We start from the raw sequence: 24,871 nt of genomic DNA on the forward strand, positions 1-24,871 counted from the left end.
AGAAAAGCTTGCCGAGGAGCAAATTTTTCTCGACCATTCCTTAAGGAATCAGGTAATCCTGGAATAATGACGCATGCTTCAAAGTGCAATATTATATTTCAATAACATATAGAGTTTACATCAAGTCGAGCTATCCATTGTAACGTTAACTTGGTGGCGGAAATTCCTTGCCCTTTAAGCTGACTGTCCCTTATTATGAAAAAATAGTAAAGCTTAGCAATGCTAGTCGAATGATGGAGAGTACAGCCGTAGGGTTTTTTTTATGGTCTAGATATATAATACTTATTTGGCAACAATTAACAACAATATAGGACTAAAACTCGCAGTGGTAACTAATATTTTTATTATCTCGAACGGAAATGAAAAAATATATGACGATAATTTCTATGTAAATGATTTACTGCATATAAAACTCGATATTGCTTAGAGTGATGCCATTAAAGTGTAGTTAGTTAGACTTAAGCTAATTGTAAGTTAAAAAAAGCTGTATGAATCGTCTTACTTAATGCGGATGATAGGAAGATCTATAGTATATTCTGACAAAAGGGCACAATAGAATCACTGGCCTACGCCGACACTAAAGAAGTCAAGGGGCCCTTTAAAAATGGATTCAAGGTTTTTGGCAGTAAAGATTCAAGGTTGAGTTTAATAATGTTAAGGAAAATTTACATTTTAAAATTAAAAAAATCAACGAATAGCAAAGGTTCATTAAAAGTATAATTGGCAAACTGTTCTGCGTAAAGTTATTCTGTTTAATTTTTTTTCATTGTTTTCCTGCTTTTTCTTTCTCTTTGTTCAGTAAAAAAAAATAAAAGGTAAGCGTTTGTAACGAAATAAAAACGCTAATAGAGAACGGAACAGAAAGTAATAACGCAATAAACAAGATTTTACGCGCTCACTGAACCCAAGAAGCAGGTACCCACAGTGGTTCGGATTTAACTTTATGAATCGCGTTAACCAATTGTTCAAAGGCTATAGAGAGATCGCCGTTGACTATCACTTCGTCGAAAAGATGGGAGTAAAGGAACTCTATCCTGGCGGCACTGTGCAAGATTTCGTGAAATTCTTCATCCTGCAATGAACGTTAAATCACAGTAATAAAAAATCACAAGGTTTCGTACGTTTTATAAGAAAAATATCAATAATGTACCGTGAAACCCCTAGAATTACTCCCGTCGAAAGTAGACCTTGCTCTAGCCTCGTTCCTGGTTTCTTTGAGTATCTCAAATCTAGGCGGTTTGATGTATATGATATACGGCTTCAATCTAGGCGTTCGCAGCATTTTTAAAGCCTGATAATGCGGACTCAAGAGGCAGACGTAACCAGCGTTCACCAAAGAGCTCACACTTTCGGCGCTGGTACCATAAAGATTTCCTTTGTATTCCCCGTACTCGATAAATTTTCCAACGTCGATATCCTCCTCCATCTTTTCTCGGCTTACAAAATGGTATTCCTTGCCGTCCACCTCACCTGGCCTCGGCGGTCGCGATGTATCTATCGGTTGACATTAAAAGAAAAAAATGCTTAAATATCGTTCTTATGTGGGACAAGCAATAAAGAATTCAGTGTGGTATATAAAAGAGGTAAAGTTCAAACGAACATGGTACGGGCGTCTGATACTTTTCAGGATCAGTTGCCATTAGTCGCCTCTTGAGCTCGTTTCTGCCAACACCTGGTGGTCCGATGAGCACCACCGGCCGATAGAGACCTGGTCTTGGATACAATTTTGCGACCTCCTCGTACGTTGGTATCTCTTCTCGGTCAAAGTCATCGTTCTCTGTAGCGTCATACATGATTTTTTTAGTTTTTGTTCCTTGCAAGTTGCACATTGTAGGCGAGGCGTGCAAAGAGGTAGTAGGACGGGGGCACAATGCGGGCAAAGGCACTGGAACAGAACACAAGCCTAACCGACGCGACGACGGTTAGGTCAAGCCATTATTCGTTAATGACAGAGCAATTGATTTGCGATTCCTGCTAATGCTGCACCTAATTATCCAGGTAATTCGTCGTAAAATTTTCTTTTAATCTTACACTCAACTTATATTTCGTGTATAACAGCTGAAGCAGTCAAAAACGTGCAACGCTTATATATTACAATTAAACGATTAATTAAGTCCAACAGAAAAGATGCAACAGACACTATTTCCTATTTCACCTGATACACTTACTTATACTATCGTTATCAACCTTCTCCTTCTCTAATCTCTCGCGGAGAATTCTTTGTTCTTGAAGAGCTCTGCTAGGAATTAAACCAGCTCTCATATTTCGATCACCTTCTCGTCTGGCTTGCCACCTTCAAATACACATGGATATCATTCTTTCATTTTTCAACAGCGCTGCTATAACATGTTATTGCATAGCATAACAAGAATTTTACCAGTATTCGTCATCTTGACCAACGATGTGAAGAATATCGCCTTTTGTAAAATCTAAACCAGCCTCCTTGCAAGGTGTACAAGGATCTTCGGCGGCCTTGTATGAAAAATGGGCCTTCACACGTAGCTATTGTAAATGAAAAAGTTGCTCGTGAAATCATTATTATTCCTTTTAGCAAACACGCGTGATAAGCGTAAAATTAATTTTTACCTTACTCTCTCGAACTTCCCCTTTCGTATCAGCTGGAATAATTTTAAACGTTATGGTTCCTTCTGAATTTTGCTACAAGAAAAATTTTAATTACGACGAGGTACAGTTTAGCAGTTATTTTATCGTATCTTACCAGGCCACGTTTAAGTAGCATAGAGTAAAACTTACTTACCAAAATTTTTAAAACATATTCCGGAGTCTTTCCTTCAACGCTAATGCCATTGACCTCGCACACTTCATCCCCTACGTGAATTAGCCCAGATCTATCGGCAGCTCCGCCATGCATAACACGAGCTATCATGATTCTGCCCGTGACTTCGCAGGTTTTAAGTGTAGCACCCTAATATTAACGTTGTATAAAAAAGATATTATTTTTTGCAGTGACAAGATATATATACATCTATATCGTACATGATTGTCTTTACAATCCAGTGAGACAGAATTACACTGGGTTTAAATAACTCAAAACTCTGAAGCACTCTTCTGTTTGATGACCAATTAAAAGTAGTAATTTAATTTGTGCAATTATTGTTAAATAATTAGTTTTTCTACGTATATGGGATTAGCCTTATATCTTATAACGTACTGTCCTTTGAGGATTGCTCCAGACTTTCTTGTTTCGACCTTCTCAATTTTTAGTAGATAGAATGCATGCAGGAGTAAAACAAAAGTTAAATTATTTAAAAATTGCAGGTGATTTTATTTACAAGACAAAAATATAACAAGCCATAAAAAACATATAACGTAAATTATAAGTGAACAAAGAAGGATAAAGAGAAATTATAAGCTTTAAAAAAGTATAGTTTTGTATAAACATTTCAATTAATTGACTAGTTTTGTAGTTCTAAATAAATAATGACTAGTAGAAAACATAGCAGTTTGATACAAACTATACATCATCCATTAAAACATACATAATGACTACTTCAATTAAGAAACTCTCAGCCTTTAAAGAGTTAAATAATTTACAACCTAGGATCGTTTGAAGCAATAAGTTTTCACACTATCTAAACGATTGGGTCTTCTATGCAGCTCTTGTGAAGCAACTTACCAGAATCGGTTCAAGGCCTGCACCGCACTTCAGAGCAAGTTTGGTGATGAAAGAAATACATAATTACTTTGACAATTTGTCGAGTATCATAAATTTTAATACCTACTGATAATTGTAATTTATTTTAATGAAAAATATATTACTTTTACTTTCAGCTAAACAACAACTAACTTTCCATGCAAGCTTGTGTAAGATACTAAAAGGGATATTTAAAGAAGGCGCACTACTCCTTTGAGTGCTTGGCTGATATTTTACTTGCCATATATTTCACAGAGTACCTATTACACACACAGTAAAAAACTTCACACAATTTAATTGGCAAGTAAAGTTTATCAGATTAATCAAATCAAAAAATAGTCCATTCATTCTAACTCAAGTGCCAATCCAGCGATCAACCTGACGTACCAGAGGTTCGTTCGACTTCACTAACTGTACAATCTTCACTGTTTCTTCATCCTCGTCAACTTCTAGCGGAATTTCAGGTAGCCTTGGATAGTAATCTTTCTGAGCAACTGCATCATGTGCACATAATAAGCCCTATAAAGAAATAAAAAAGTTATTTATTTAAGAATCTTTTGATTTTAAATACCAGTCAATTACCTGTATATGTGGTTTCTGCAGAAGATGAAACAGCTCTTTGCATTCATCTGAGAGATTAGTTTTTGTTGATAATAAATCAAGCACTTCAATGTCAATGTCCATTGAATTAGATAGCACTGGAAAGAACTTATCATCCTTAACATTACTCAATATTTTATTATGAACATTTACTAAGGCATTTAGTTCTTTCGACTGAAGTAGCTCACTAAGAAAGCTAAATTCTTCATCGGTACAGTTAGGTATGTCTGACCTTTTCTCTTGTAGAGAATTTAATAATTTGGATAAAGCTGTAAACGATTAAATTTTAATTGAATTATAAACAATTCATAAAAAAGTAGCCCTTTAAAACTTTAATCAGCTTAACTTACTTGGGTCCCAATTGATTTTATCCATGATGAGCACTTGTGTCATAATTTATTAAGGAAATAATTGATTGTTTAGCTCCAGTGGAAATGTGAACTGGTGAAGTATTTAAGATGAAAGAGAAAAAGAACTAGCGCGGGGGAGTATTAAAGTGATGTCAAAATAATGGAAAGATTTGGGTCAGGCAAGAGGCACAGCCACCGCGATGTATTTCTGGCTAGATCGGTCAGCGCCAGGTAGTGAATAACTCGATAACAAAATTTCTGTGCGTTTTGCATTCGTGCTTGAAATATTGTTATCGTAACGAGTATTATTCATTACGTAAGCAACTGCCACTTGATACACACAAGAAATGATCGTTACTTAGTTAGCTAGCGCTCTAGCTGGTTGGTTAGCTTCCTCCGTATAGAAATGCATCAGGGTCTGTTTTAGCTGAGCAAGCAATTTGTAAAACACTAGTATTAAATTAATGAAAGGAAAGAAGAATAATAAAGACGAATCTTTTGTATTATCGAAAATATCCTTTCTCAATGTTCTCTTCAGAATATGTTATAATGAATATTCAATCATTTTAAGATAGACAGAGGATAGGAATGCAACAATCAGGTTGCGGACGCCATTTTCAAAACATCCAGCAATATTGGAATGAGTCAAATGAGTGTACGTATATGTATTGCAAAGCATGTGTGGAGGTGGGTGGAGCTTGGGAGTATAGGTAGAGTATCAGTACAAGGGACAAATCTTTCTACAGTTCCTCTTGTTACATTCGCTTCAATTTATAATTTTAAAGATAGCCAGGCTTAAATTATATTGGTTCTGGTCCACCAGATTCCTGGACTGTGAAATCATTAGTTTAGATCAATACATAAGCATTTCTGCAATCCCGAGGGAAAATTCCAATTTAGCACACACAAGAAACTTTCTGGGGAATCTGTAAAATTGCATATATGTGAACCTATACTTATTCTGGGGGCCAGTGTTTAGATTTTAAACTATTATTAAACCCCACTTCACTGAGTATGCTGATCTATTTATGCTGTTACGAATCTTAACACAATTTACAAAAATAAACAATTTGCATGTGTAATACCACAAATCCGGAAAAAAATATATACATAAGAACAAAAAGAGTTTAGCTAGTGAAAGCTATTTTTATAATTTTAAAGAATAGCAAAACTCTGGTTAAAAAATAATAGGATATTAAAAAAGCACATTACGCTGTTCAGTTTGCAGACATTTGAAATTGGCGCGGCTCGTGAATAGTTTTACATTTCGCCACGCTTTTTGCTGGTAGCAGCACTATCACCACAATGTATACAATACATGCATGCAGTTGTCTGCATGAAATATTATACCGCAAACTACTGAGTATTTAGTGAACTTGTGCTATCCTTTTTCTGTGAATTTTATTTTCAACGGCTTTATTAAGAGAGTTTGTTTTCTATTTGTTTGATTTTGGTAAGATAACACTGGTTTATTTTTATTTCTCGCGTATAACGCAACTCAAGTTTGACATGGCGTTGACGTACAAATCCCTCGTCCAAATTCTGTAGAAATCATTTTTTCTTGTTACAGTATATCTATTTTATCCGTTTTTTCAGATATATTATGCCTTTACATCACATCTGTTGTTTCAATGTTATTCATGCATTTTATTTCGTATATAATTAGACTAAATTATTTCTATGGTTTCCTCACTTTTCAAAATGTATACTTTCCATGCTCTCTGAATCTACAAGTGGTTGTATCAAGAGAGACAGCTTAATTGCGATTTCTGTAATTTTATCATTTTCTTGGAATTGTGCAACCAATCATTTCCATAGTTTTCAATTTTTTTTACAACTGCACGGGAGTTAATGAAAATATCTCTGTACGAAATTCGTTTATCATGCGAGTAAGAACACTGACTCGAGAGAATGAGAGACAGAGAGGAGAGCTTACCAGAGGTTAAAGTTGAAGGAATGAATTTTATATAAATTAAATCATATTATGACACAAGGCATTTATCTAAACTCATTGGTATTATATTTTTCACACGTTAATTAAAGCTAATTCGGATAAACATTTAAATCACTATTATTGTTCTGTCGAAACTTTACTAATATTAATTTTTCTATTTTGTTACAGAAAGTACATAGCTACCCTTTTTGCTTTGTGTTTTATTTTGTTTTGTTTGGTAAGTACAACTTTTACCTGTCTTCTATAAAATATGCATTAGCCTATAATAAAAATAGACGTTCTTTAAATCTTTATAGTTATTTTACATAGTAGTGTAAATAAACAAAATCATTAAGTAAATAAAAACCGGTTATCTGAATTACCATGTGTTGAGAATGAGGTTAGGGGTTTTTTTCCCAAGGTGGCGCCACATGTCTATTCGTATTGATGATGGCACGGCGACGACAATGTTAAAACTTCTGAAATGGATCCTATTGCTTTCTACATTATTTTTAAGTTTATTACAACATGACAAAAATTCGATTACGAAACAATTGAACTCATTTTCAATTATTGCGTTGAAATACGACTGTTATATACCTTGAGCAATTTATTAGTGATGTTGGGGAAGAAACCTTTTGAACGTTGCTTCAAGATATTACGCAGCTGCTTTTAGATAAAATACTAAACAATATCGTCCGAAGCATAGACTTAATGGATTAAGCTTCGATAAAATAACACTGCAAAACACTGGTTTTTGAACTATGAATTACAGAATATTTGTTTCATACAGAAACGGGGGGAAGGAGTGATGGTGGTGGTGATGGTGGTACTAGCAGCATGTCAGAAGTGTTTTACTAGCCTTAATTTCGTGTGCTTTCGCAGCCAATATGTCGAGTAGTAAATTTCAAACTTTCTGCTGGATTTCACGTTTCGTTGTCGGCCGTTTTTGTGATCGCGGTTAAACTGTGCAGTCCCACCGCCCCGTACCCTAGTTAGGTCCGATACGTGCGGTTCCGAATCCGTTGGATATTAATTTCTAAATACTGGACCAATGCTCGTTCATTAATAACAGCTTGACTGGCTGCCTACTTTTTTTTGCTCGAGAGGAGGACGAATATAATTTTACGGTAACGAATAATAATGATGGAATAATAATAATAATAATTGTAGAAAACAATGTTAAAACACGAGCGTTAGTTTGAGTATAGGTGAATAGGTAAGGAATAAAGGTAGGGAGTAGAATGAAATGGACGTGAAGAGAGAGAGAGAGAGAGAGAGAGAGGAGGGGGAGGGGGAGGGGGAGGGGTGGCGTAAGAGAGAGTCCGCGAATCGATTGAACCAACATTAACACTGGAAGACTAATAAAAAAAACAGTAATTTACTTAGTAAAACATAAAGCCACGTCGGTGGCCAGCGAAGGAAGGCAAACACATTAAACATTTAGAGGGCATAATAACCCGTGGCATACGTAATACGGCTGGCGCCCTTTTCACCGATGGCTATGAATGATGTACATACTCCAAGGTATGACGTAGGCCCGTCGACTTGTGTGTATTTTCACGGTGGAGTAGATCGACCAAGCTATTTCCAATAACCGGTGTGTAATATTATCACAAAACTGGTAACGTGGTATAAGATCTCTCTTCGGGCTTCGGTTACTTCTCCCCCCACCCCCCCCCCCCCCTCTCCTCTCTCTCTTCCTGCCGCGCTCTTCCAACACGCAGAAGAATGAATAAAAACACTTTTGCATTGAATCTTTCCCAGTTGGCACACGACGTTCCTACGAGTTTCGCCATATACTCGCCTCCTTAATCGGGTATTGTACAAGAATCTCTCGAATAAAATATATTCACGCGTCGATTCCCTGGCACTGGTTAAAACGGAAGCTATGAATATATTATATGTACATATTGAATGGCCACACTACGACCAATTTAAATAGATACAAATGAATGTAAAATTATTGCAATAGGCGTAACTGTGTCAGAAGATTACGTTTGTCAGCCTACGGCCAGGTAGGCCGATCAGGTCAAGTCGTCATTTTTATTTTTCTCGCTGAAGAGACACGAGGTAAGCATTGCTGGAGGAATCCACGTTGAACGCACCTGTTATCGCCAGTTCCGTATAATACAAAAGGGGTGAAACAGGTAAAAAAAAGAAAAAAGGAATTAATATCGACTCCGGCACGTATATGCATTGGCATTGGTCCTGTTGATGCTGATAAAAGGTATATACATATATCGCTGGAAGAGAGGGGTGGCTAGAGGGGAGTAGGACTCGCGCGCGCGCGGGCGCGTGTTCTGGCGGCAGGAGCGTGTCGGAGATGCGCGCTTGTGAATATTGGGATAAAGGCCAGATGAAAAGTCAATCAAGCGAGCCGAATTACGGTGAAAAGCGGAGGAGGGGGAGGAAGGGGAGTTTTGCGTCGATATATAACAAAATGAAAGCTATCAGAGGTGACAATCCGCGGACGACAAATCAGCGTGTATATTTAATGCCCGGTGGTGAGACCCCCGGCCCGAGGAAACCCCTGACGCTCGACGGTGCATGCACTATTCCGCTCGCGCCCCTCTTACTTTTCTATACTCCATCTCGCTCTATCCTCCCTCCCCTTTCTGTCATCGCGCTGTTGCTCGGATATGTCACCACGCTACGCAACACGACACCCTCCCGCACGCACGGCTCACCGTGTTATTTCCAATGTGTTGTATGCCGCTGCTCATCCCACGATCTAGCGCAATCAGTGCTATTATATTAATATTTATGCACTGAAATCGCCTCTGATGTGTCGCTACTGCGTAGCTTTGTCGTTGTTGTTTGTGTTGCCGTCGGTTAGTCCTACACCAATAACGCATTCGTAATTACAATTTTCCCTTTTCCCTCTTATATATATATATATATATATATCGAGTTTTGCGCTGATCCAGCGCGTTTAGCAGAAATCGCGTACTCGCGAATCGAGAGGCAGAGGTAGGCTCGATCCGCTAGAAAATAAATAGAGATATTTCATATAATATATTCTTTAGCCTTGCTCAGGAGCGACCTGCACATGTAGTATATATATGCAGATGTATGCGAACGATAGATTCAATTGTATGTAAATAGTAATAGGAACTGAATGATTTGCATAACGCTAGGTGTAAGTACACTTATAGTTTTCCATGGCACGAGGGGATTATTATTACTCTCGCGATTGATTTACACTCTCTTTCTCTCTCGCTGCGGATTCCCAAAGCCGGAGCTTCGCTCTTTCTCCGAAGAGTTTATTGTACGAACGATGATTGAGTTGATTCGAGTGAGCGGTCCATCGGCCGGCCGACAGATGCAAATGGAACGAGCAGGAGGGTACTCTAACGAGACGCCAGGCGTCGCTCTCGCTAATCTCTCGTAATTCTCTCGAATTCTTTCAACGCGCTCCCGAGCCGATTCGAAGATGATATAGATATTGCAATCGTTCTCTTATATGTGTATAGTTGCTTTTAACTCCATTTCAAGTAGCGCGTTTCCAGAGTAGCCCGCCCACCCGTGGTGTTTTGATTCATGCCAGAGTTCCCCTTTTTCAAATGCAATTATTATTCCTCGCCCACCCCCCCCCCCCCTCAATTTTACTTTTCGAATTCTCAAACAGTTCGGATCTATCCTCGTGCATGCTCGTATGCACCGCGCGTAGCACCGAGAACGCATCACAGGAGAAACGACGTTAAAATAAGTGAAAAGTTTATAAAGTACGATGAAAAAAAGTATATATACACACACACACATATATATATATATAGAATATATGTATAGTCGTAAATTGAGCATTAATGGGTGAAGTGTCGACTATTCGTGTGTCCCTATTGTAAAAGCGGCCACCCCTGGTGCCAAAATTGGATCCTATTGCGAATTGCAGGCTAGATTTCTCTGGGCGGTGACGAGGCTCTCTCGTCGATCGAAATTTCATTTCCGATCGTACGAATTGGCTGCCCGAGGTCCCTCGCCCTTCCCCTTTCCCGTTTTCAAGCCCGCGTTCATATCCCCATTTCTATCCACGCTAGCGCCCAGTCAAAATTACATTTTACGCGCTATTATAAAGATAACGATGAATTTTATGACACGTCCGCGATGCACGCTTTTTCTCTCCCCCCCCCCCCCTCTCTCTCTCTCTCACTCTATATATATATATATATATATATATACACACACGTATAAACACGTCCTCTTCTCACCCCTACACCCTCGATCCTTTCTCCCGCAGAGTCTCCCGTTCTTCTTATACGCCGAATTGATTTTTGCGAGAGAAGGAACCGCGAAAACCGTTTGACGGGGTTTCGCAGTGGTTCCGCGCGCGTGTGTGTTGGTTGGTGTGCCCCCTTCTCGTGGGATTATAAATTATAAATTATGCCGAATGCATTTGTTAAGCAGCGTGATTGCTGGCTCGGTATATACCGCAGGAGGTAAGATCGTCGAAGAGGGATAAAAAAAAATCCTCGTGATCTTTGTAATTTGACGATCTGGCCAGTGAATTGCATAGTAGAGTTAGGCCCTCGTGACTTGGCGCGGTTTATACGCGGTAGCACCCATTTCGCGACTCGCTGAACGTTGCTGCTGTGTGTGTGCGTGTGATATACGCAGGAGAACACACACTTACACATGTACGTACACGATAGCTACGCGATACATATTATCGGTGAGGGAAGCCTCTTATTTATTACTATACAGTAGCATACTCCCCCCCCCCCCCTCTCCCATAACACACACACACACAGAGTACGCTCGATACGTTTTAGCATTTACGTCGCATACAGCAAATATCTGGCGGGTCCGATCCATCCACGCTTTGCAACAACCAAACAATAGCTATTCATGGGAAATAGATGAATCGTATAATTAGAGGAAGAAAGCGAGCTTCCCAAGCTTTGATCGAGCAGTAGCAAATTTGTGTTTCTCCTTGCACCGCCAATCAGTTTCAGTGGAAGAGGAGGTATGTACAAAAGATAATGGTTTCTTCTAGATCGGTTCTGCTTGATGATACGTTATAGGACGTTGCGAAAGGTAGCGCGCGCGGGAGAAGAAGAGTAGGGGCGGAGGGAGGGCGCAGTAGGAAATCGGATCGCATGTCTACCTCAAATCTTTCCGCCATCTTACAAGAATTCTTTGCTCGGTAGCGAGAGCGGGGCGGCGAGCGCACGGCGAGAGAGCGACGAGCAGCGAAAACCCAAGCACTGCGATTACATTCCCTTATAAATATGCAAATATGGCGGTGAGGCGGCGTCGGTAGAATGGTGTGAGAGAAATAGGGAGGGGGGGGGGGGTCGTTGGAGGGTCCGCTAGGGGTGGTAGAAGGGGAGGGAGGGACCGAAAGAAGAAGAGGAGAGCAAAAGTATTCAGTACCGAGGTACAAACAAGCATTATCGATTAACCATTCGTGATCGACCGGCCATTGTCGGGTAATCATAAAACTCCTTCGTGATTCCATGGAAACTCCGCGCATGGATCATCGAGTATTTAAAATCTCGTTTAGAATCCGAGACTGCCTTAACGATAAGAACCGCGCGCGGCGGTTGCAGCGCTCGGCAACGGATGATTGTGGGATTCGAGGGAAGGGCCGATGCAACGCTGCAGCGCCTCATCTTTTTCGCGCGCGTATACAAAGATCCACGGTTCCGCGGCGTAATACACCCTTTCCGCTCCTCCCACTTGCCCGTCTCCGTAATTTTGATAATTCTAGCCTTTCAAATACTTCCAGCCACTCGGCTACCAGGCTTTACAAGTTTGCTTTTATTAAGTTTTTATCCCTCGTTTTTTCCCCAAGATATTGATGCGCACACACGTGTGTAAAACCGAGCGGGGTTGTTTCGAATTTGTAAAATGCGCGCCGGTGAAGGAAGAAGGAGAAGAAGAAGAGTGCGGCGTTGTCTGGTTGGTCGGTCCCTGGGAAGTGGGGTCATCGAGAAAGAGCAGCGGGGCAGCATTCGGCAAGATTCGGAGCGTGTAGCGAATGCGTGCGGATGACGCAAAGCGGTGGGTAATTAGTTAACATTGCGCGGATCGTGTAAACTCGGTTGCGTGGCCGTTAATGAGACTGGCGAGTGACGGTGGCGCGGTACGTGCATAAGCGTATCGTGCTGCACTGTACACACGCTCTCGACGCGAGTGGATTTTTCTCCGCGGTGTCATGGCACGCGTGCTCCTCGTCGACCGTCGCTCGCACTCTCGCCCGTTCCAGCCAATTTTCCTCGGCTTCGCTTATCGAGACCGTATCGACGCACAAAACGAACAGCCGACCTTTCAGTGGAAGAACCCCCTAACAATTTCATCATATTTATATCTTCTTTTAATTGCATGCATCGAGAGTGTATATACACAACATGCTATGAATTCTGCGTAAAAGAGGGTGGGTGCAAACTAGTTGGCGGAAAGGCGAGGCTCTACACACACACACACACACATACACACGAGTATACTCTTCTATTTAATCAGATATAGTACTTCTTGGAAATCGTCTGCCCGTATCCAAATGGCACTTTTTTCAACGCAACCACGTTTTTCTCTCGACTTGTTTTGTTTACATGTCATATATATATGTGTGTGTGTATAGAAAGGAACGGCTGCAAAGTTTGCTTTGACTAGAACTTTGGCTTGTTTTCACCCTTAGTTATAACCCCGTGACGTTCCCATGGCATAAACAAAGCGCAACCGCCAATTCCGAAGATGAAATATTATAAGTAATAACATATATCTATAGCAGGCTGACCATGAGCCGTGAGCCTGCACTCTCACTCTTTCTCTCTCCCTCCCTCGGAGCTCTCCAGTCAAGCGAACGGGATAATAACACGGCACTAAACTATTCGGCCGATACGTACCTACGTATAATTGTATAATTATTATTAATGATATCGGAACCTTTACTGCGCCTTAAACGCGCCAACGTCCAGCATTCGATCGACCCATCGGTCTTTATCGTACAATTTTCCTCTCAAAGTCGACGAGTATAAAAGCCAAAAGTTCCTTTTTCTTTCGGCGCTAGCATCTCGGCCTATGAATAATGAAAAGAAAAGGGCCATAAGCGTTGGAAAGTCGCTAAACTCGTGTGTCGTAGCCGTGGCCGTAGAGCTCTTGGTAGGTTACTTGTAAAGGTGAGATTGACAAAGTGTACACTGGCGCGTCAGCACTGAAATGGCACGTATCGTAGCGCCGCGCCGGTTGTCCGGATAAATAACGAGCGAGCCGACGGTAGGAGGATCGACAATAGCACCACCGAGACACGCTACAAATCTTAATAGAATGGAAAAGTGGAAAAATTCACTTTAATTCGGACGATTACGGGCCGCAACATGACGGATCGATGGAAATGAGAGATTGGAGCAGAGTGAACAGGCGAACACGCCTCGAGTCGAACGGTCGATCCACTCGGCGCGCAGCTAGATTCCACGCGGAATATTAAAAACTACTTAACATAAGCGTCACTGTCTTTCCGATCGTGCGGACATTATCGATTCTCGCGCGCACATACGCGCCTGCCTTTCCACGCGTTTACAGAAACGAGTGTGTCGATGTGCCGACATTCTCGGAGCCTCGACACAATGAGGCGAAGATGAGGCTGACGAACGGAGAGTCGAGTGTTGAGAAATGTGTGTAATGAAATGAACAAAAAAAAAAAAATAAAGAAACGGTAAGAAAACAAAACAGTAGGTTATGGAGGGGGGATTTGGGGGGGGGGGGGGGCAAAGGCAAAGCAAAACAAAAGAAGGAGAGAAAAAAGAGAACGGGAATAGAATGTAAAAGGGAAATCGATCCATTGTCAATGGTGCTTTATGTTGCACGATGCATAACAAAAAACCATAACAGTACCTGCATTCCGTTCTTCGAATAAATGCACAAGTTGAAGAAAAGCATTGTGCTAAATTCTCGTTAATTTCTGTTCAGATGGTTGGTTGGAGAAAAGTGGTTGGATAAGAGGGGGGAAGAGTCAAGTAGGAGGAGGAGGAGGGGGCGGGGGGGGGGGGGGGGAGGGTGTGCAATGGACCACCGTGCGTCACAAGGATTTCAAGAGATTTTCCTGCATGCCGTTGCCTGATTGCCTCACGTAGGACGGCTTCGTATTATCATTCGATTCGACGATGATTTCTCTGGCACTCGGCATGGCACGTCTGAGCGAGCGAATGGCCGAATGAGCGAGCGCTGGATGACCGAGGAGTCTGCGATCATGCGCAATTACATGCTGAATCTTTAATGGGATGTTTCGAGCCTGGAATTAGTCGAATGCCACGGGAAGCTATCGCCGCGTAATACTGTAAACCCTGCCGTGTGTGCACGGCCATACGAGATCCGTATACACACTCTCCCCTCGACTCTTTTTTCTCTCCACGCTCTTATATATATATATATATATATATATATATATAGAAAATAGCAGGAGCAGCGAAGACGCATGCGCGTTGGCGCGGCGTCGCACGTGACCGCGTATAATGACGTCAGCGTTGTCGAGCGGCCGCGTAGCAGGACGGAGACTGAAAATTTTCGACAAATTCGACGTTTCGACGAGGAGGAAAAAAAAACGCGACGCTCTCGAATGTGACGTAAGCGAGGGAGAGGGGGGTGGGGAAGTGGGTACTTAGACGCCACAATTTGCTAGATGGTCGCCCTGGGCGACCCATCCACTCGGACCGAGCAACCTTTGCTTTGTGTCTCCGGCGAAGGACAGGACAGCCGGGGAATTCGATTTAACTACCCTGCGCGCTTCGACATGACGCGCGTCTCCACGTATCTATGTATGCCGCACGTATATATACCCATACGGTGTCCCCAAACAACCGGGAACACGGCCCGACGACATCTCCGATATTTCCCCTCGTCCAATCATCTTTCCCCACTCGCTTTCTCCCGTTCGCTGTATTATCTGCAAAGGAAAAAAGCAAAAATTAACCAGCGAAGAATTAGAGGGGAGCAACGGAGTTTAGCGATTTTTCCGAGTGGACTGGACGGCTTTTCAGGGAGATTCCGTAATATCGATCGAATGTTCCGATGGGACACCCGGTAGAGAGCGAGAGAGAGAGAGAGAGAGAGAACGAGTTTTGGTGTGTCATGCTAGACAAAGGCCTGGCAAGTATGCATATGCGTCCGTTCTATTTCCCCGGTCTATTCGCTATGGAAATATAATGTAATTTAGTGCAGAACGTTTGACGTCGTTACTCGATGTCTTTGCGGCATGCACTCAGCCGCAGCACGTTAAAGAGATTTCGGAGGGGAGTTGTCGACTGGCTGTGGATGGCTGCTCGCTGGCTTGGCTCAGCGGACCGACGGATGGATGGACGGATGAATGGCCAGCAAGATAACTGGCCCTCTTTCCTCCAATTGCAAGATGCATTGCCAAAGGACCAAAGGAAATCGCGTTTGCTCGTGGACCTTCCTCCATCCCCCCCCCTCCCCCCCCGCCTTAAATACACGAAACAATATACATACACCGCGGTCCCCTGTATAAGCGAGCGTTTTGCACAAAGCGTCCTATATATATATAGGTTTGCAAGCAACAAAAGTTACCCGGTCCACCAGCAGACCGATGTGTATACGTCAAAGCTACCTGCAGCAACACACACACACACACACACACATACAAGGGCCCGCCGTCGTTAATTTTTATAAAATATCATTAATCTTTCCTATACGTAGCAGAAAGATAATGCATGGCCCTGCACGCTCGAAACATGTGTTTATGCCATCTCGCGGGAACCACTTAGCTGTGATTTATCGCGAGATATTATCCGAATGCTAGAAATACCATATCATTACCATGCATCCTGCGCTATTCACAAATACTCGCTTCGTATTTTTGCTCCAAGCTTCAAAATATATACAGCTGTATTTTTCAAGTTCGCCACTGGTCCAACAACCGCTTCACATTTCGTCATTGCGGCTGGTTAACGGAGACGAGGATGCGACTCGTGTGTGTTTCACGGTGCCTCGTCTGGTCGTTCGGGTCACATTGAAATTTGTTCAAGTGCGTGTGATATCGATGAAAGATGTACGTGCAGGAGGGGAGGGGGGAGTTTGAGGACTCGAGAACGAGTAATCGCTACGGTATACGCGCGGCTTGGGCGGATTCCAAAGAATCCGGGCTTTTTCATTCTGCAATTTTTTTTTTTTTCGGATTTTATCCATGGACGAAAAAGGCTGCGGTGCGAGCTTCGATCGCAGACCCAGCTACACAATCGCTATCGAATTATAACTATACCTTATACATATATTGTTACTAACAGCCAGCATTGTTCTCTCACTATTTTCCGTTCTCCGTTTTCTACACACATCCAACGTCGAGAGAGAACCAGCCGTTTTTTCGCTTGATTTTTCTTTCCTCCTGTTTATTTAGTTTTTGTCCTCCCCCCTCCTCTATATATCCGGATGAATATATAACTTTCGTAATAATAGCTTTTGTGATTTAAATCGCGTTTGTTCCTTTTTTCCTGGTGCGGTGTGGAAGGAGGAAGCGGGTTGTTGCCGCGTTGCATCGATAACAACGCGCGACGGGGGAAAATTTGAGGAGATGGTAGTCTTTGGTGAAGGCGCGGTGCGCGGTTGGATTTTTCTTTTCTGGCGAAATCTTCTTCTTTTCACGGCTTTAGTCTGGAATCTTGCTGGCGGGAAATATATACGCGTATCGATTTGTGGCAGTGGTCGGGAGACCGATGATTATATCGATCGAGTCTAAGGTCTTCTCGAAGGGGATAATTTTGATATTCGGTACTTTGGTACCCGGTAGCATGATCGCATACGTTTATGCGAGGCGTCTCGACGGCTGCGGCTGCGTACGCGGCCGCGAATCCGGCTACGGCCCGCGGGGCACTGCCATTACCTGCCTAGAGGCCCGTGATCACTGACGACCGGCTACAGAGAGAGAGAGAGAGAGAGAGAGAGGCTCTATTCTATACTCCTCCCTTCGTGCTGCTTTCCAAAACTCAAGACGAACATTTTTTAAGTCTAGCCGGTAGTAAGTGCTGGGTGTGCCAAATCTCCTCCTCCTCCTCTAATATAAACCACCAAACTTATACATTAGAAGGATGGAATCTGCTACCTATCGAAAAATGTCGATTCTTGCAAAACGCGCCGAAAACGAGTGAAATTGCACGCTGCGAATGCAAATCGGGACCTGTTTTTACCATCCAAATTACCGTCTGCTACTCCATTAAATGCGAATTATTCCCACCGCAAAGAAATCCTCGATGAAATTTCTCAAAGACCGAGTCTCTGCTGCCAAGAGAAGGAGAGAGAGAGAAGATTGTTGCAAAATTCACCGTGCTCTATTTGACACGATAAAAAAACTTGATGAAAAGCACCGATAATAAAATCTAATTTTTACCACGCTCTTCGTTAGAAATTTCCCCGATTCACAACGTAATAAATTTTACAAAGCTAATTCGTTAACAATTAATGCACTAATTAAATAATAATTATTTAACTGAATAAAATTTTTGTAGAAATTCATTTCGTTTTTAGATTAACCTATTTGATACGATAAATTTTATAGAAACTTTATTCGTGTGCGTATGTGTACATGTGAGATAAAGAGAGATAAAGAGAGAGAGAGAGAGAGAAAGTAAGTGTACAGGTATATAATGGCATATTATAATGTATATAAAGCAGATGTACGCGTATTCGTTCAATCGAGCTCGACGTTCTCTTGGCTGGGTGGGTAGAGAGCAACAAGTGGCGGTTTTCACGGATTTTCCGAGGGATGAAATGACGCCACGAAACGCAACGCAACGCAACGCAAAGCAAAGCAACGCAACGCTAGACGACGCGACACGGGCCAAAGTGATTCCACTCTGAAACCCCGCACCACGCCACCTCACGCCACGCCACGCCACGCCACGCCACGCCACGCCACGCCACGCTGTTTGCAGCCGGTGAAACCACTACAGCAGAGACCGCACATCCCGTGCGGAAACCACACACACACACACACCCCGTGCCACCCTTAACGGCCACAAAGCTTCTGTCTGGATTTTAAGGGTGAACGCGAAAGTCCTTACGGTTGCTCCGCTAATTTACACGCACCGATTCGGCTCGAGTCCTTTTTAATCTCTCTTCGTGTCTATACGGAAAATAGACGCTACATATATGTATATAATAGACTCGTCGTTGCTCGAGAACCGAATCTATTTTATCGTATTGGAAATTTGGCGTTTAATCGTTTTCGATAAAATAGCGTAGCGAGGATTGGCGCATGGATGAAGGAGAATCATAGCGGATCGGTGGAGAGCATGATTCCAAGTCGACAAACGCGATTGGTCGGTGCTGGAGCACGGAGAACGGTTCGCATGATTAAGATCATCCAATGATTCCTTCTCTATAATGATAGAGCGAGCCGAGTACTGCAGCGCGGCCGATTCCTCAAGAGTGGGATGGCCGCCGTTGAGCAAGTGGCCCATTACGCGAGATTACTAAAAAGAATTTTATGCTAATGAAAATCCATTGCTTCTTCCCCCACCACCATAGTCCTCCTTCCTCCTCTCCATCGCTCACCGAAGCCTTATTCCTCGATGTATAATCGCTCCCCCCTCCTCCACCGCTATATATCTTTCTTTTCCATATTTGTAAACTCTCCCCCCTCCTGCAATTCTCTCATTACGCGACCGTAATCTCCTCCTCGTGATCGATCTACCAGGGGACCAACGATCAGAAAAAACCATTTAGCAACTGACCATTATAATAATACGTGATTCGTTTATCTTTATCCGGGTACAGTCGACTCTTTCAATCGCCGATACGAGTTGAATTTAATCGATCGAAGCTTCGAGTCCCGCGTGCGGCTTCGGAGACTCCGAGACGTTGAATTTTCGAAACGTCGACGTCGACCACCCTTCTTCCTCGATCCTTGCATTATTCCTATCGAGATACGCAATATAGTGAATTTTTATTACTGGCTCTTATGTACAAGTGCTTCGTCGCGGACTGTACGTTGAAGAACAAGGGACGAGGATACCATTGCATTATAATATTAGCTCCAATCGTCTTGGTCACGTTTGCCCCATGTGTGTGCCGCAGGACGGTGTTGAAGGAGCAAGGTCCTGCGCCGCGCAGGTTCTCTCCGTTTATCTGTCCTACCTTGCAGTTTCTTTCTCCTTCGTTGGACGATGACCTTGAAAAGTCAAACGTCGAGTCGAGCTCGCGCAGAGGCGTTGTGTTTGGCAAAATCGACTGCTAACCGAGGAGTAGAGGATACGGACGGCGACGTCCTCTCGAATATCCACTCGAATCGCTCTCTCCATCTCTTCTTTCTCGATAGGTACGACGCCAAGTTGGTGTCCGGAGTGGCGGGGGCGCAGGAAGAGGAAACGAGACCTTGGTGCGACAAGCATAAATTTTTATTCGTACGTGCCTTGAAATTTACATAAGACACAGTGTGGCACCGTATCATTGCCGACCGCCAGAATGCATCGCTCTAATGAGCGAGCGTTCAAGGATATTTGCCTTTAATATTATACAAGTGGAGTTGGCAAAGCACGCGAGTCTACCATGGCGCACCGCACCGCAACAGAGCGCGCGTACGCTCTCTCTTCTTCTTCTTCTTGCCCGCCGTCCACTCCAATCCGTCATCATTCTTACTCGCTTTACCCTTGCACAATGACTCTTCTGCCCGCTGCAAATTATTTATCGGCCGGTGGGGCCAATCCCGGATCACCCCTAACGAGAGAATCGCGAATCGACCGGTGCGATATAGTTGTGCATCTCTACATATATATATGTGTAGTGAATATTCATGGGCTGTTCATCAAGAAGAATAAGAGATAGTTGGCCTGGAAAATTCACATTTGCCAGTCAATATAAATTATTAAATGTGTATTAACGTTAGGTAAAAAAGGTCGTCACCCGATGGGAGAGGTCAGTAGAGTATTTAGAAAAGCAGCCACTATTATCTATGCATATATGTAACATAAGCGAACTGCTGAGCAACATCCGTTCTTTTCTATTTCAAATTAATGTAACGTTTTATGTTTATTGTTACTTGCGTAAGTATCAGCCCTGACCTTACCTATCAATTTTAATATTATTGCCAATCATTTTCTTCATAACTCTATTGCAATCGTATCTCATTAATTTCGTCAGGCAAGAGAACCTACCAATTTCCCGAGCAGCACAGCAGCAGCACCACCAGGCAGGCAGGGCCCCACTGGAAGCACACTGCACAACGATGACACCGATCGCGCTTTCTATATATGTACCTCCATCTCGCATTTTCCACGCGTTGCGAATATCCTCCGTGCGAAAACAACGCTTTTCCTGCTGCCAGGAAAAAAGCCAAAGAACATTTGAGACGTCGGATCGCTGTTACCGAGCAATTTATTTCGTCAATTTACAATTTGAAAATCGAAACTTGATGAAGATTTATGGAGACGAAGATAAATCGCTGTGTGTACGTGTCGGGCTACTGTGGAAACAAAATCTAATCACCTAATGACAACAGTCGGCAGCAAGTTGACATCGTTCGTGATTTCCGAGGCTCCGTACTTTTTCTATAAATCCATCCGTCTTCCAACGGCAAAATGCATTTGCTTCGAGTCTCTCCCTCTCTCTCTCTCTCTCTCTCTCTATATATATATATATATATATACAAACATGGATCGTCGCAAGGGGGGGGGGGGGGGGAGTAAATAAGAAGAAGGAAATTAAATGGAAATTGTTAAAAGTGGATGATTCGCGAATGGTTGAAATACAGTTGATTAACAAGGTATTATTATCGTAGAATGAAGATAGTGGAAATGCATTGGCTTTTATGATCTCCCACATGTAGAAACAATCGATGCAATGACGTGTGCGCAGCGGCAGCGGCAGCATCGGCGTCGGCGGCGGCGGCTATCATATTAGAGACTGTAGGGGGATAATTCGTCGGATCTTTGTCCCTAATCAGAATTGATACACCAATATCGAGTACAATGGAGGCGTACACCCGGTATATATGTATATATATATATATATATATATACATTTTACTATTGGCCGCGTGACACATCGGCCCGTTGTTTATCGCTCAAATAGCCTTCTATAGGTAACTTGGTGCACGATGCCTGCTATATTTAGGCTTTCGTTAGGCATGTGCATATAATATTACTGCTCGATATATATACAGTATATACCGAGCGTGTGTGTAGAGTGCATTAGTGTTGGATCCGACGGCTCTGTATCGTATATTCTATAGTTTGTATATATATATATATATATATCTGCTTTTCGTACATACATATATGTATAATGTACATACGGTTTGCGTACAATTGTACTGAAAGGAATACGAAGAGAGGGGGAGAGAGAGAGAGAGAGAGAGAATACGCATTCGTAGCCGTGCAAATGCTACAGAACCACGCACCTCGGCCTATCGATGTTTATCGATGGATGGGAGCGCGAAATGGATGGCCGCGTTATTACGTCGAACGATATATAAGCTTAGCTTCATTGGCAAATCCTATTATTATACCGAACAATTATTATAATGCGGGGTTTTATTTTCTTTTGAAAAATAATATAAAAACAGTGCATTATACAATCTCAGAGCAGAACCATTTATTTTCACTTACAACAGAGTATTTGCAGTATAACAATGAAGAAGCTATTGCAATAATTAATTATACGTGTTTCTCGGTAACCGGATTAAGTAATCGTTCGCGATCGTTCACGTTTTTTTTTGTTTGTTGATTGTCTCTTTAATTTTAAATGACAATTTGCCAAATGGGTGTTTATACGCCTAATCCGAGGAAAAGATTGTATTGTGGAACGAAAGGTAGTTGCCTTAATTACGCCGAGTTCAAATGTGGCGAAATAAACGTGGTGGTTTGCTGCTGCACCGACACAAGTATTATACATAGTTCAGAGACCGCTTTAACCCAACTATGCGAATGATTTAGTAATATTCGTTACGTATTATTGTAAATGGTTTAAAATATTTGTGAAATAAAGATGGAATAATTTTATATATATTTCTTCACATTAATGCTCCGTCCCTCTGCTGAATTTATCCTCTGCAGAGGACAACTATTTTAACCATGCAATATCAATATTTGAATAATTCATTCCTATAATATCTTACGGTATTTATGATTAATACCTTTATACTTTTTATAGTTTTAATAAAATCTGTTCCTTATTTTTATGCTAAAATTGTGTAATAGTATGGAGAAGTGAAAAAATAGGCAACGAGCTGATGGAAATATAAATCTTATTAACATAATTACATATGAGCTTTTTGTGATATCGGTATATTAATTAATTGTAGGAAATAATAATTATTGTTTGCAATGCATTAATTATTGTAAAAAACTCGTTTATATTTTTTACTGTCCTCTTGTAAGGTAGGTTGGGTGCGGAGTATACATTGCTATTCCTTCAGATATATTTATGTTTTTACAAATGTATACTTTACATCATAATTATCGTGGTTATTTATTTGTACTTCTTTAAACGCGACATTATATCACTAATTTTCTTCTTTATAGTTTTGTTGTTAACCCCAAAAGCAATGCCATGCGACTACCATTAATGTTTCTTTCTTTCGCAATTCTTGCAAGTTTTCAACAAAAAGCTGGGTAGTCAAATTATTTAACTATGAAATATTTAACTTATATCATTATATTACATATTGAGATCTCTCTAAACCATTTTAATAAAAAAAACTTCATGTTGTTCTAATTATTATTAAAGGAGAGCAGAGTGAAATAATTTGCTGGTGTTAAAGAAACTATTGATATTATTGATTTAAAAATAAAAGTTCTATCATGATATGAGTTTTCTATAATATATATTAGGAAATCATGAAACTTCAAAATATTAGTCCAAATATATGCATATGTTGATATTTTTCGATACCATAATAACTGCTACCTAACATGGTTGTATAGTCAAAAGGTCATAATTTAAATTACTTAGTAGGGGATCATTTTAACCTAACCTTCGAAGTAAAATAATCCTTTTGTAAGGTTGCTTTAAACCGATTACTTTAATTATTCTTCAACAATTTAATTTTGGTGGCATATCATGTAGACACATAAAATAATGTATGGCTGATTTTTTATACTCCTGGATGTTTTTTCTATGTTAAAACTTTTAATAGCGCAACTGCGATGTATTATTTGTCAAAAAGATGTGTTTTTACTGCACACTCTCCCTTGCATAGTTTGGCGTGACTAGAAATTGACATAGTTCAACATTGCAATTTCATTGATAATTTTTTATCTTACTGTACATTGCGTTGGGCTTTTCAAAAATCCTACAATAATTATTTGCTTTTCTTTCATCGTAACAATTAATACTTTACTACTCAGTCGCGTTTCGACGTATCCACCTCCCCCCTCCCCTCAATTCTTCCCTTCTTTCGTCCTCTTTATTTTTTATGCTCTTAAAGATATTACAGTTAATGTAATATTTCGTGAAATTATGCTTCTTGCAAACATTGCGACGACAAATACAGAGATAAAACGAGAGAGAAAGAGGGAAGGGAAAAAATTCAAGTGAAATTGAATCGCGCGAACGTAAACACGGTTGTATTTTACGCGCGTATATATCGGCCTCGACGAGGAGAATTTGACCGGCACGCGTATTATCAATTATCGTGCGGTAAATACCTCATTTAACCGGAATTATATCCACCAAATTAATTGTCAAAAAGAGGATAGATATTAAATTTTGTCGGATAGATATTAAATCGCTTGCAACGATTTAACCGATCGATGGGCATCATGCCAAATTATATTAATCGGATGCGCTAAATTATGCGATGTTCGTTTTCTGCTACCCCCTTCTATTTTTTAATAGAGGGTTGGTGTGGGCAGATGAGGGGGTGGGAGGGGGGGGAGGAGGGATTAAAGCTGAAAATAATCAGGAGTACAAACATGTTGTGTAGGAAACAGGCGCACACACGGAGGAAGAATCTCTGGAGGGGAGTGGGAAAATAGCGAGAGGGAGGTTGAAGGGGAAGGAGTGGGCGGGGAGGGGGGGGGGGCTAGCCGAGGGAGGCGTGTAAATAATTTCTCATATAATACGGTTAAAAATTACCAAGTTTAATATTAAATAATTCATTTTAATACTGGCACGGCCGCTCAGGGCGGAGTTTGCCGTTGTACGGTGACTGTGAGAGTGCGGAGCGGCAAGATGTAGGTAGGTTGGCTGGCTGGTACGGCTGTACCTACTGTGTATCCGTAGGTTATAGTCGTAGTGGTGGTGGGTACCGCCGCGCGCGGCATGGGGCGCCACTCCGGGACCGCGGCAGGGCAACGGTGCTCTCGCCTACCCATCCGCGCGCTCAGGAGGTACCTATAAATTTGTAAAGTTAATAAATACGTAATGGCCGGTGCTGCTTTGTAG

At 41.7% G+C, this 24,871-nt stretch overlaps 2 protein-coding genes across 6 annotated transcripts in view; one reads left to right on the forward strand and one right to left on the reverse strand.

The window, feature by feature from the left end:
- Positions 1-77: 77 nt before the first annotated feature.
- metro (membrane palmitoylated protein 7-like protein metro) lies at positions 78-5,220 on the reverse strand. 4 transcript variants are annotated; one of them, XM_066725086.1, is made up of 11 exons: positions 4,606-5,220; positions 4,238-4,524; positions 4,043-4,174; positions 3,638-3,664; positions 2,759-2,926; positions 2,587-2,658; positions 2,378-2,502; positions 2,169-2,293; positions 1,601-1,777; positions 1,151-1,494; positions 78-1,072 (listed from the first exon to the last, which is right to left on the reverse strand). In XM_066725086.1, the coding sequence occupies exons 1-11, from the start codon at positions 4,646-4,648 to the stop codon at positions 896-898; spliced, it is 1,677 nt and encodes a 558-aa protein (XP_066581183.1). In that variant the 5' UTR covers positions 4,649-5,220; the 3' UTR covers positions 78-895. The 4 variants fall into 4 exon arrangements, with proteins under 4 accessions (XP_066581183.1, XP_066581181.1, XP_066581184.1 ...); XM_066725084.1 differs by having other exon boundaries at positions 1,601-1,903; XM_066725087.1 differs by lacking the exon at positions 3,638-3,664.
- A 702-nt stretch (positions 5,221-5,922) lies between these two features.
- The window catches only part of LOC136773077 (protein bric-a-brac 1-like), a 196,757-nt gene continuing 177,808 nt past the window's right edge, over positions 5,923-24,871 (forward strand). For both annotated transcript variants that reach the window (XM_066726458.1, XM_066726459.1), the window contains exons 1-2: positions 5,923-6,058; positions 6,728-6,776. The gene's annotated coding sequence lies outside the window, so the exon portion shown is untranslated. The remainder of the gene's footprint in view (positions 6,059-6,727; positions 6,777-24,871) is intronic.

Source organism: Prorops nasuta, unplaced genomic scaffold, assembly GCF_024137725.1.
Source record: "Prorops nasuta isolate Cenicafe-Biocafe unplaced genomic scaffold, Cenicafe_Pnas_1.2 PNAS00004, whole genome shotgun sequence".
In the NCBI taxonomy this organism is placed as follows: Eukaryota; Metazoa; Arthropoda; class Insecta; order Hymenoptera; family Bethylidae; genus Prorops; species Prorops nasuta.